This window comes from Panicum hallii, chromosome 7 (assembly GCF_002211085.1).
Source record: "Panicum hallii strain FIL2 chromosome 7, PHallii_v3.1, whole genome shotgun sequence".
NCBI classification, from domain to species: Eukaryota; Viridiplantae; Streptophyta; class Magnoliopsida; order Poales; family Poaceae; genus Panicum; species Panicum hallii.
Genome location: NC_038048.1, coordinates 31,546,283 through 31,559,228, shown reverse-complemented (window position 1 = coordinate 31,559,228; position 12,946 = coordinate 31,546,283). Strand labels below are relative to the sequence as shown.

At 41.6% G+C, this 12,946-nt stretch overlaps 1 protein-coding gene across 1 annotated transcript; it reads right to left on the bottom strand.

The window, feature by feature from the left end:
• Positions 1-403: 403 nt before the first annotated feature.
• On the bottom strand, positions 404-11,490 carry LOC112899758 (cysteine-rich receptor-like protein kinase 10). Its single transcript, XM_025968358.1, has 7 exons — positions 10,483-11,490; positions 2,695-2,793; positions 2,405-2,595; positions 1,608-1,818; positions 1,262-1,499; positions 999-1,149; positions 404-918 (listed from the first exon to the last, which is right to left on the bottom strand). Exons 1-7 carry the CDS (start codon positions 11,354-11,356, stop codon positions 604-606), a joined length of 2,079 nt encoding a protein of 692 aa, XP_025824143.1. The 5' UTR covers positions 11,357-11,490; the 3' UTR covers positions 404-603.
• Between the last annotated feature and the right edge of the window lie 1,456 nt (positions 11,491-12,946).

Below are 12,946 nucleotides of genomic sequence, written 5' to 3'. Positions count from 1 at the left end.
CAGCGCCACCCTCGACTTTGCCAACGTCTTTACTGCTACATCTACTCCGACTTGCCGGCCACCGCATCGCCGCCTCACCGACCTCACCGTAACCGTCACGAGCTACCCAAGATGTAAATCATTGTTGTTTATTCAAGTGAATGTAAGAACCCGACCGATCTACTGCTAGGAGATCCTACTAATCCTGTCAAAGTGTACAATTCAAATTCTGGTTGCACAATTGTATTTTTTGTCTGGAAGAATTTGAAACGGTGCAAACCAAAGATTCAAACTTTGTCCAGTCATCGTGAGTTTGTAGTGCAACCAGAATTTGATTTGTTCACTTGATTTGAAATTAATACATTTTCAAATATGGAGAGGGTACAAATCAAATCCTATGGAGACAGAAGGTACGTGGGCCGTGTATGCACTAGTTTGTGTTTGTTCTCTATGTCCATTCATATCAGCTAATTGCTGACCCCAATGGTGCAGAAATCTATGTCCATTCATATCAGCTAATCCTCAAGCTGCAAAGGTTCCAATTGTGAATAATCTTCTAAAAAAAAATCCAATCGGTGTCTTCGGTGATGAAGATGACCGTTGAAACAGAACGAGGTGAAAGACCTATCTGCCTTCTGGGTCTTGAGTGATGGTTACATCATTCAGACTACAACGCTCAACAACTGTAGCTGATTCCATTGCTTTAGACACTCTCAGGTTGAAGTACGCCGGATGCTTAGGCTCAGGTAGAACCACGCTCTCACTATTTAGCGCAGCAACAACGTCCGACATGGTCGGCCGATCGTCTGCATTTTCTTGGACACACATTAGTGCAATGTTAATGTACCTCCTAGCCTCTGCCGGAAGCGCATGCATCTCCTTAGAAATTGGTGCTTCTACAAGCTCAAGCCATCTTCCTTCCTCCCACAGGTGCCAGGTCTGCGGAAAGTTCATTAAGCCTTCATGATTTGTAGGACTGTGGCTGAGAAACAACTTGGAGAAAATCTATAGATACTTACATATCCAAGAAGGTTAAGGAAGTCTCCAAATTGGTGAGAACCGGAATTCCTTTTTCCGCTAAGGATCTCAAGAAGTAGAACGCCAAAGCTGAACACGTCGGATTTAACGGAATAGATACCTTCAGAGGCATACTCCGGAGACATGTAACCACTGAAATCATGATTAAGCAAGAGAAAATGTTATGTCAACATATCAGAATTATTGTTTGATCTCACAATACTGACAAGTAATAATCTTGTATGTCAAATACACATGTGCTTACTATGTTCCGACCACCCTCTTTGTGTTTCCTTCGGTATCATTAGAGCCAAAAATTCTTGCAAGCCCAAAATCCGAAATTTTAGGGTTCATATCCTGGTCCAAGAGAATGTTGCTAGCTTTAAGATCTCGATGTACGACGCGCAGCCGGGAGTGTTTGTGCAAGTACAGTAGACCCTGTGCTATTCCTTCTATTATAACACGTCGTTTACTCCAATTAAGTGAACTGCTTTGGTTTTCATCTACACACCACACGGATGTAACAATAAATTAGAGAGTGTATTCGGTAATGAATAAATTTGAATTTCAGGCATGATCAGTTTTATCTGAGCAAAGTATAAGGTGCTTACCAAAGATAAAGAAGTCCAGGCTTTTATTTGGCATATATTCATAGACCAAACTTTTTTCCTTTCCTTCAATGCAGCATCCTACAAGCCTAACCAAATTTGTATGTTGCAGTTTCGCTATAAGTTCGACTTCATTCCTGAACTCTGTAAAACCCTGCCCTGAATGCGATGCAAGCCTTTTAACTGCAATTTCCTGCCCATCTGATAATTGCCCCTACAAGTATGTAAGAAAATATATTAATCTAATTCTAAGTGTGGCTTAATAACATCAAAGTTATTTAGTGTTTACTTAACCAGTACTGCAAAAAGAAAGTGTCACTGATACATACACAATGTCTTACCAAGGTTACCGGCCTTAAGAAAGTAAATTATATCTGGAAACCCTGTCGTATTTCATATGTACAGACTACAGAGCCACAGGCTCCAAATGGAAAAACATTAAATAACTGCACAAGTATAGTAGTATGTTCATAGTTATCGAAGACAACGTCTCATGGACATTATCAATAGGATTTCATAACCAGTTTGCAGGATGTGAGACGGAACTTCTTTTTGCTTATCTTTCCTTTTTCCTATTTTCAGCATGGAGTTTACTTTATCTTTTCTCATTGAAAGTGGGAGGAAGGATTTGAAAGTGTAGGATAAGCTAGTAGGTAGTCCTTTCCCATTCCAATGAAACATGGTAACCATGATATTTTGTTAATTATTCCCCCAGCTACAGAGGTTATACCATTGTCTGCAGAAAAGGTAATGCTTCATATGTTTCAGCTAAATAGGCTCATGCATGATGCTTATTTTACCTTATACACAGGGCCAAAACCTCCCTGTCCAAGTCTATTTCCTTCAGAAAAGTTTTCCGTGGCCTGCAGTAACTGAGAAAGGTCGAAAAGAGTGAACTCTGAACTCTTCTCTTCAATTCTCCTAACCAAGGCGTTTTCTTCAGTCCTACTATCCACGCCAGCTTTGTCCTGCAACTGCAAGCTCACATTTCCTGAATGCAAAGCGTATACAGCACAATTTGGTATACAGTTTTATGGCTCAAAGAGTAGTAAAAGATTACGAATAATAGCATATGCAAAGCAGTACAAACCTTTCTTGCGTCTCCTCACCCATAGAAAGGTAATGGAGCAGAGTAGAATTGCCAACAAAGGAACTGCTATACCAATACTCCACAGCTTACTTTTGCGCCCTATGTATAAGTATAACAACATCAAACGATAAGTCAGCAGATATTTGCCACAGAAACAGTCTCTTAATTTCTGTCAAGGCCTAGCTAGGATTTTTTTTTCTGAGTCAACGATTCCTCCATTTTTATTATCCCGCACCCCGTCTTCCTTTTATTTTGTAAAAATAATGCAAAGGTAAGGGGCCTCCTCCATTTTAGTAAAAGAAAAGTCCAAAGGTAAGGATATTTGTGGTATGGAATGGGTTGTCAATACCGTCGGAAGAAATAATAGTTGTTCATCAATCTAGGTTGTGATAACAAAAAGGTAGTGACTAAAACGTTGGTACAATACCAATTGGACAATAGCCACCATTTTACTGTATATTTGCCCTGTATATACATGGTATTTTCATAGTCCATGATATGGAACTTCAATAACAAACAGACTTTTTATATGAACAGTATGCTAGACTTATCACAAGGATTTATAGATTACGAAAAATGACGACTATACCCTTCCAGGATTCTCATGTTAGCTTGTTTTTGTTCTCATGAACTCAAAGAGTCCTAATTTGGTCTAGATTATCTATCCACTAACGTCTTACACGTGTGAAGTATCCTTTGGGGCCTTAATTAATCTAAACAAACAATCAAAAGTAACTGAAAAGGGCATAGAATGGCTTATACTAGAAAAATGATCTCCTGCCCCTAAATTATATGCAGATTTGCTCATCGTCAATAGATTGAGGAATTGCTTTTCTATCGATCGACATCCAAGGACGTCCGATTGGCGTCGAATGGGTGAGATCGACTCATGTATAAATTAAGGTAAAACTGGCGTGCCGTAGGTTTAGTTGTGCCTGATTGTGGTTATATCAGAGGCGGTTGTGATTTCATCACCAGGTTCACTCGCTAGCTCCCCGTTTACTTTTCTTCTTCCTCTTTAGCATTTCTCTCTCCCGTCATGGCGTTCCCAGCGGCATATGCCGGTGGAGGAGAGCAGGCAGTGTGCGAAGGTGTGCGGTCCCTTGCGAAGTAGTGGAGGCGTGTCGGAGCGTGCGCCCCTCCCTACTTCACGTGCGCGCATGCCGCTGGTGGCTCCGCCCTAGGCTGCGGCTGGCGGTGGCGAACTGAATGCTGAAGCAGGCGATTGACGAGTCACAGAAGCCGGCGCCCTCTGCCATCCCTGCCTCTCACGTCCCTCTCCTCTAAATCCCTGTCCATCGTAAAAGGAATCGGCGCTAGCCTAAATGGGAAGGAGGTGAATTAGGCTAATATAAAATCTTAACTTATGGCTTCAACTAGATTGCACAGAACATAAACTAAAACTAGAATATGCTATCTAGATATGCAACTACAATTCATCTAGTGTTCCAATCCACCAAAATAATCTTATTTTGCAACCTATAGCCAATCCTAGCTTGATTCTACTCTAAGAATATAATGGCACACAAGTTGCATGAAAGAAATACGGAAACGTAAAGGAGTGGGTTAGGAAAATAAAATTTGGCATGTCAATTTTTTCCTGTGGTATCGGTGGGCTAAAGCCACTCGTAGTTCACGTTGCTTGGAGCACTACCAAGGTACACTCCCGATCACCAAGTCTCTTCGATCAAGAGTTTGGACTCGTCACTAAGGCTCATACCAAGTAGGTGAGATTCTTGCCACAAAGGCAATGCTCATCACCTCTTGCATCGGTCACCTAAACGCCGCCTTCACTACGGAGTTTCTCACGAAGGAGGGGTCTCCTCGTCCCCCGAACATGATCGTCGACGCCGCTCCACGCCAAGCCGGAGGATTGAAGATTTGCCGGCGAGTCACCAAGACTTCAAGGGGCCGAGACAACAAGATTACAACGGTGGTTTACTCTAGAACCATACACAAGGTAGCAAAACCTTGCTTTCTCACTCTCTAGGCCTAACCTAGAACTAACACTCTCAAAGCATGTGCTAAAGCCTATGGATGGGTTCAATTAGCTCTATGGATAGCTTGGATGTCTTCTTCGGTGTGTACGTGCTTCTCCTGAACTCTAGCAACTCCAGATGATCAAGAGAGGGGGTATAAATAGCCCAACAACTCCAAGAATCGTTGCTCCAACGGCCAGTAAAAATGTAGTAATGTCGGTTGAACCGATGCTCTGCCTGGGTAGATGTCGGTTCAACATTTCATCCGACGCTCGTTGGTTCAACCGGCACTGAAGAGTTTTCTCCTCGAGACCTTCTGCTACTTGACATGGTCTCTCAGTATTCAATTGACCAATGCACCGACACCTCTACAAGTAGCGCCGGTTGATCCGGTGCAACTAGGTTTTACCTGATCATCGTTGCAATCGTGCAATGCATCGACCCGTTATAATTTGATGCCGTTAGTTCATCCGACGCCCTCATTCATGCTGCCACTTGTCCAAATCATCTCGGCTGTCATTTGGACACCCCTAAAATATTCTATCTGGAGTTTTACTATAGTTTGGGCATCTTGACTGCAATTTGGACCGTCTTGTTAACGAATTGGACTTCATCCATAGGACCTAGAAATTCTACAAATATGATCTCACAAACTTGTTAGTCCCATTGACTATATTATCATATAATCACCAAAATCACAATTAAGATCTAATGGGGCCACGTTTCTTACACATCTCCGACCTCTCTCAATGGCTCAATGCATCCTCAGGTTCCATACTTGTGGTACTACTACTTTCTACTCCTTCCTCTCGTCTGCCTTGTTAGTTACTTTGGTAGATCCGGATGGGATATTGGATTATGCAGGTTGTGTCAGCAAATGAAGAGACAATTTAGGATTCATCTTTGTTTAATCTGTGATTTGCAGTCAGCCTGTGCTTTTTGCTTAAGTATGTGGATTCTGAGTTAATTGTTTGTTTGATTTCAGGTCTGTTGTTGATGGAATGGCATATTTGGGTGTCGATTTGGTGCTTGCTATGTCAATTTGGGGCTTTTCATATGTGTTCTGCACAACATTGATTTGGTTACAGAGATAGGTGAGGAAAGTTCAGAGCAGCACAACCACCGGTCACATATAATCTCAGCTGTGTGTATGTGCGCCCTCAATTTCAACTCATTTTCCTGTGTTGTTCGGTGGTGTCACGGACGACCTTATTCTGATTTTACTTTGTGATGTATCTTTCAGTGTAAGCATGTGGAGCAAGCTGTCTTTCCCGCTTGCCGGATACATTAAGCACAGACTTTCTGAAACTGATTTCAAACCTAAGGTATGGTTACACATAGGCTTAGGATTTTGTGACCATGTGAAAGACATAACTTGTTTTTTAGAGTTCCCTGTTTGTGACCTGATCAATGATGGATCTAGACATAGGCTGCTAAGATCTGTTTTCCATTTCATTTGGGCGAGATCTAGCTAGTTGTGTAGTTAATCTAGATATATTAGCAATGGGCGTTTCATGTTTGAATAAGTTTTGAGTTTATGTTTCCTGAAAACCTCTTGAGTGGCATTAGTCCTTATAAATTTGATCATGTTTCTGTAATCCTTATGTTAAGATGGAATAGTTGTATCATGAATTAATATAAATATCAGGGTTGTAGGTCATGTAATTGTAGTGCAAAATTTATGTAGCTATATTATGTAAAATTTTTCCAATTTCCCTTGCTTAAAAACCTTGTATTCCCATTATATCCTCTTCTTGTTATCTCGCAAACAGAAAAGGCAGCTCAGTATATTTCAAAATGGAGTGGATTTATCATATATTTTTTAGGCTGTATTCTTATCCCTCCTTTCTAGGGGTTCACAAAATTAGACTTCTATTTCTATCTAGCTTAGATTTGGCTTTGGTATCTATTCATTTGTATTGTGAAGGGTTCACTAGATTGAACTTTGTGAAGGGTTTACCAAATTAAGCTTTTGTATCATTACAATTTTCTTTTGAGGGGTCCTCACAATAAGACTTTTCAACTCTTTTAGCTTGTCATTTGAAGGGTTCATCAGTGTCTTTTATTGCTATTTATCTTACCAAGAAATTTATGTCTATTATTTTTTACATGAAGCTGTAATTTTTTTCCAAATAAACGATTGAGATCGATGGGCCAAAAAGAATTGAATATCTCTTGTTCTAAGATTACACCATTTGCGGTAGTTTGTATACTTATCCATTTCAATATACTTATTGGGTAGTCCAGTTCTGTAAATCTTAATTGTAGTATTTTGTTTCTTATTCTATATGCCATCTGAATTGTTCTATAGTATTAGATGCCAAAAAGTACCTATTATGGATGTGGAATATTATTATTAATGTTTATCTTTGTACTATAATCTTGTGGCAAGCAGTACTATAATGGTGAGACTAAATCTGAAATCTTTCTTGCCTTTTTCTTGACTGTACATTGAGCCAATTCCCTCGGTATCATAGAAATTTATACGGCTTCCCTCAGTGCCATAAAATTTTATAAAATCCCTTCTGTACCATAGAACTAAAACTTTGAGGTGTTATATTGCTGTTAAGTAGCCTTGAAAAAGACTCATTTGCCCTTGTAACGGAATGAAGTAAATTTTGGCAATTTCCCTTGCATGCGATTGTAGGAATAATTTCATACTCAAGATAAACAAATAAATTGCCATACAGACCAAAATATCATGCCATCGAATAGGACACATCTATACTATAAGGATCCAAAACAATTGAAAACCTCTCTTACCTGAGAAATTGTTTTAGGAGGGCCCGCTTGACAGGTCGGAAGATGCAAAAGTTTTAGGATGTTAAAAAAACAGCATTTTCTAAATTGTTTCTGCCTTTTTGCCCCTACTTTTTTCACCAGCTTGTTCAGCTTACCCACCCGCATATACCCAAAGGAAATTCCAATTATCGCGCCCCGACCCGTATTCTCTTTCCAGAATTGAAGGCCTTACGTCTCAAACTTTCTAAGAACCAGACTTTCCAAAAATCTGAACGTGGTCCTTTTATTTAATTTTCTTTCCTTCTAGGGTCCTATCCTGACCGCCTAATCCTAGCAACCTAATTTTCCGTAATTGATTCCTTTATCAGCGCTTGCTAATTACCTCCTCACTTGCAAAAGTTTCATTGTCCTGTCTTCCTGGACGTGTTCCTTGCCGATTAAAAAAAGTGCTAGCAAGGAAACCACCAGGGATCCAAGCTGAACGTGGTTCTCCAGTCTCGTTTGCCACTGGCAGTGCCGGGATCGACGACCACGCTCTCTTAATCGCACGCCGCCGGTAGTGCCGGGTGTGCCAAGCGATCGCGCCAGACATGCGCGCTGGCATCATGGCAACACATCGTTTGCCGGCGTGGTTCTCCATCGCAATATGTATGTTAATTTCTGGTTTTGATTATATTATGGTTCTTTTGCTACAGGGACCAATAACATTATTTTAGTTTACCTTTTCAATTATATTATTTTGATTTATTATATTTTTTTTGGTTCCTTAATTAAAATATCTTTTCTTACTAGGTTCTTTTTTAAAAATGTATCATTGCCACATGTCAAATGCAACCCATTACTATAAATGTAAAATTCTTGTTTTCTGAATTTTTTTGAAACATGTGCGTGTGCCGCACATGCGCCTCTGCTAGTGATTACAAAGTTTCTCATACAAAATATCATGCAAATTAGCTGAACATTGAATCTAGAATTTTTCTTTGCTTCCGGTAGACAACTAGACATTGCAGGGCGGATGCATTTTCTAGCGCCCAGGACCACGGCTGCCTCGCGGAATCGGCACGCGGCCATTGCCGGCCTCGAGAGGGCGCGAGCGGCCCGGCTGCTCCCTGGCGCGGTGGCGGGCCTCGTGGGGAGCGCGGCTGCCCGAGCCCGACGTGCAGGGATTTGGGAGATGGGGGAGAGGAGGGAATGAGATGGATTTGGGGAAGAAGAGCGCGGGTGAGGATAAGGTGGAGAGAGCGAGCGATAGAACTTTTCTGAGTGTGTAAGGCTAAATTGGTAAGATCAACCTATGAACTTCGCAGCACCAGGTAACGTCTCGTTAAAAATCTAACAGAAGGTAACAGATGTGGCACATAAGGGATAAAGTTTTAGTTTAATGGTATTAAAGGGATTTTATAAAATTTTATGGCACTAAGGGAAGCCGTATAAATTTCTATGGCTTCGAGGGAATTGGCTCCCGTACATTACAGGTTCTGAAACAAGGCTATTAGCCACCGTTCTTGCTTAATGTTCTTTTTGCTTTTTTGTTCATCCCAATGATTGTATTTTGTTCATCAACGGTCTGCGGTTATAAGGAAAATTCTCTAGTATAAATTAATGTTATTTTACAAACAACAAATTTGATCATACGGAAATACCACTATATATTTTCAGTTTACAGAAAATAAATAGAACCATAGATTACAGGTATTGTAGTCGGTATATATGTACTTTTATACTATGATGCAGTAAAATTTTCAAGTAAGAACGTATAAACTGCTTTGACCTGGTAGATGGTGTCCGAGGACTCCATCTTTGGGTGATGGTCCTGCCAGTGAGGGTCTTTGATCAATATTTGCATGCCACCCCTTTCAGGTGGAGGACAAGGTGAAGGGTACTTGTGCAACATTGCAACTTCTATTCTTTTAGGTTGTTTATGTATAACAATCGGTCTGTTTTGCAAGTGTTTAGTAAGGCCATACAAATCTTTTTGTGTACAATATATTTCCTTTTGGAAGTGTGTAGTAAGCCACAGAAATACAATTTTCATGTCACACTTGTTACGTGTGAATGGTTTTTAAATTTTTCAGAGGCTGTCTACAAGAGCGATGTTACTCTAAACTTGAAAAATTAAAGACTAACATTTTTAGAGAAACTTGTGCCACCTAAAAGAATTTTACTTCCAATTCATGTTTTGCCTCTCCTGCAACTATTGACCTCATGATTCATTTTTGTCAAGCATATTAAGTCTAGAACGCTGTTATGATGTTGAGTTGTCACCTCAATATATGAACCATTCTGAGTTTGGATGCTTGGAATACATTTAATCATTTCCCAAAGAGGTAGCCTTATCGTGTTCTCCACTTCTCCGTGTATTTGTTTTGAAGAGATGAAATAGCCGATTGCAGCGTTGAGGTGTATGATTTTTTGCAAAGAAAATTTGTATGTAACTTTTTATTTGTTGTTTTATCTGTATTTTGTGATCAGTCCAAAAATTTACATGTAACTTTTTATTTGTTGTTTTTATCTGTATTTTGTTGTCAGCCCAAAAATTTACATGTAACTTTTTTATCTGTATGTTCATTGTTAGCCTAAGATTTTACATGTAACTTTTTATTTGTTATTTTCTCCTATACATTTGTTGTCCGTCTAAAAATTTACATGTATTTTTTTGTTTATTGTTATATTTTGGCTTTGTTTTTATTTAGCTGGTAGAAAATGGAAAGCCACGAACAAATAGGGAAGTTGCTGGGCTGGGATGACGGCTAGAGACGACGTAAGCCTATAAAATTAATTTTTAAGTTTTTTAAAAAATAATCCACTTAACATGCCCCAAACAGAACAAACAAGCAATAGGTTCAGTAACCCACAGATAACAATTGCGCCTGATATGGATATTAACGGGCACACAACAGTATCTGCGGGCTTTATGGCATACATATTCCATCCAAAAGAAGCAGACATAACGTCCTGTGCGAGCCGTTGGATGGGTAAGCGATTGATAGACAACAACATCTCAATCGCTTTGTGATGCCTCAAAGATAAGAGTTGTGTGGGTGTGTGAGGCTGTGAGCTTACGTACCTCTCTGTTCTTGTGCTGGACCGGCCGGGATTATCGCCGGCGGCGGTGGCGCGCCAGCTGGTGGATGCGGAAACACTGTGACTGGCGTTTCCGGCGACGTCCTATTCATCGCCGGTACTGCAAGGGCCAGCGAGATAATACGCAGCGTCGGGTCCCCTTGGTAGAAAGGGTAGATCTCGTACCTCATGTTACACCGCACCCCCATCAGTCGACCTCCTTGTCTCCCGTCGAGGAAACTGAGCGTCAGCTCCGGGAAGTCCTGCAGACACGCCGCGCACTCGCCGGCGGTGAGGTCGGGCGTGCACTGCACGACGCAGTACATCGTCGGCAGGGAGCTGATGTCCAGGCGCGCGGTCGTGAACCTCCTCGAGCTCTTGGCCGCGTCCTGGGCCGTGGCGTTCAGCAGCGTGAACAGCATGAGCCTCATGGAGTCGGCGCTCTCCGTGAAGTTCTTGGTGTTCATGAGGATCAGCGAAACATCGTTGTCGGTGTTCGCGATGAAGTTTGTGTTGGAGAAGCGGAGGAGGCAGGAATCGTAGTACACGCTGGCGTCCTTACCGAACGCGCAGAGCTGCTGCGCGTCCTGGAAGCCTGTGGCGACGCAGTCGTTGCAGGCGGAGGCGTTGATGTCCCCGCGGCAGAGCGCGAGGGCGTAGACCATGTCCGGGACCGTGCCGGCAGTGCCCGTGGCGAAGAGGGTCGTGCTGGACGAGGCGTTCCTGGGGAGGGCTGCCGACAGCTGATTTAGGTTGGATTGGTAGTCGCTCCCCGCCGTGTAGTTGCCCCTGGTGCCGCACAACTGCCATGGCGTTTCGGCATCGGCGAACGGCAAGAGGAGAAGGAGCAGCACGATGGCCATGGCGGGAAACGCCATGGAGGATTAACAGCCCGACAGGTAAAGCAAGCTTCTCGAGTGTTATACCTCTCGGATGAGTTGATTGGTAGAACGTCTTTCTTACGAAATAATGTAGCGCAGTCCTGTCAATATCGTTTAGAAATTTCTTGGAAATGCAGACCTGGTCATTGGTTAGGTGTCAAGCATGACAAGCGAGCGGTCGTATTTGGATTTCGGACAACATGGGCAATTGTTCTTTTTCCGCGACGTTGAGGGAAAGTCAGTCAAGCTGACTGTGAATGGAATCCACGCCCTGAAAGGCATGTCTAGACTATGTTGAGTAAATAGACAATATAGTATTAAATTTTAAAAAATAAAAATCATGACAAGCACATAAACTAGAATGCATAGATGTATACTATTTGGGCAACATATCAAATGCAAACCACAATTTCGTGCAAACTCCGTGCAAACCAACTAACAAAAGTTATACAAAATTCTCAAAAAAATTATAGATGTACTTCGTTGCCTACTCTACCACTCTATAATATTCTCTTTTTTTACTTAAAGTATGATGAATTTGAACTTGCCTACTCTACCACTCTATAAAATTTCAAGTTCAAATTCATCATACTTTTTATAGAGTGGTAGAGTAGGCAACTAAGTATATCTATAATTTTTTTGAGAATTTTGTATAACTTTTGTTAGTTGGTTTGCACGGAGTTTGCACGAAATTGTGGTTTGCATTTGATATGTTGCCTATTTGAGAAAGCATCGATAGCATAACCAGGATCTCATAATACATGTTTAAGAAACAGATCAGATCATATTATACATACTTAGCGTTTGCAGATGAGCAAACCATGGCTGGAGCAGATGCGTTGATGATGAACCGACGCAATTGTTGACGATGAATACGGCTAGCCCTTGTAGCGGGGGAGTTGATCAGAAGATGTGCCGTGGTGAAGATATTGAGCCGTCATGCAGAACGCTTCACAAAAAGCTTATTCGCTCTCTCAGTGCAAGACGAAGGATTCTAGAGACTTGCTCTCCTGTTCGCGGTGCACGTCGGCGCTCGGAACGGTGGTGGTGCTGAAGCAAAAAGAGGCAAAAACCCTATCTCGATTCAATATATTTTGGTGGAGGTTGATGGGTCGTAGGGAGCCACACAGTCTCACGTCACGATCGCGATTTAAACCGATTAGATTTCATATCTCGCACTTGTAGCCCAAGGCATCAAAAAATACAACTACAAAGGGAAGTCGTGCGCGTGTGGTGTTTCCTTATCTCCCTTATCATATAGCTTGGAGGAGCGGAGACTCCTCCACTGGAATGGTTTGCACCACTTCCTCATGCACACATAGATTTTGAAATTTATTGGAATTTCTAAATTTATTAATGGGCTTCTAGCAGGCTAATAGCAGCAAAGTGCACATGGTGAATCGGAAGTTACTCTGCTGTTATATTGAAACCTGAAACCCTCTAGGCCTGAACCCTTCTATTGAGGCTTTGTTTGCATCAACGGACCAAGTTGAATGATGAATGCCGCAGCCATTCCAAACCTTCCAGTAAGTTACGCGAATCGATACATGATAGATCTAAATTTGCATTTCTAGAAAGAGGAAACTA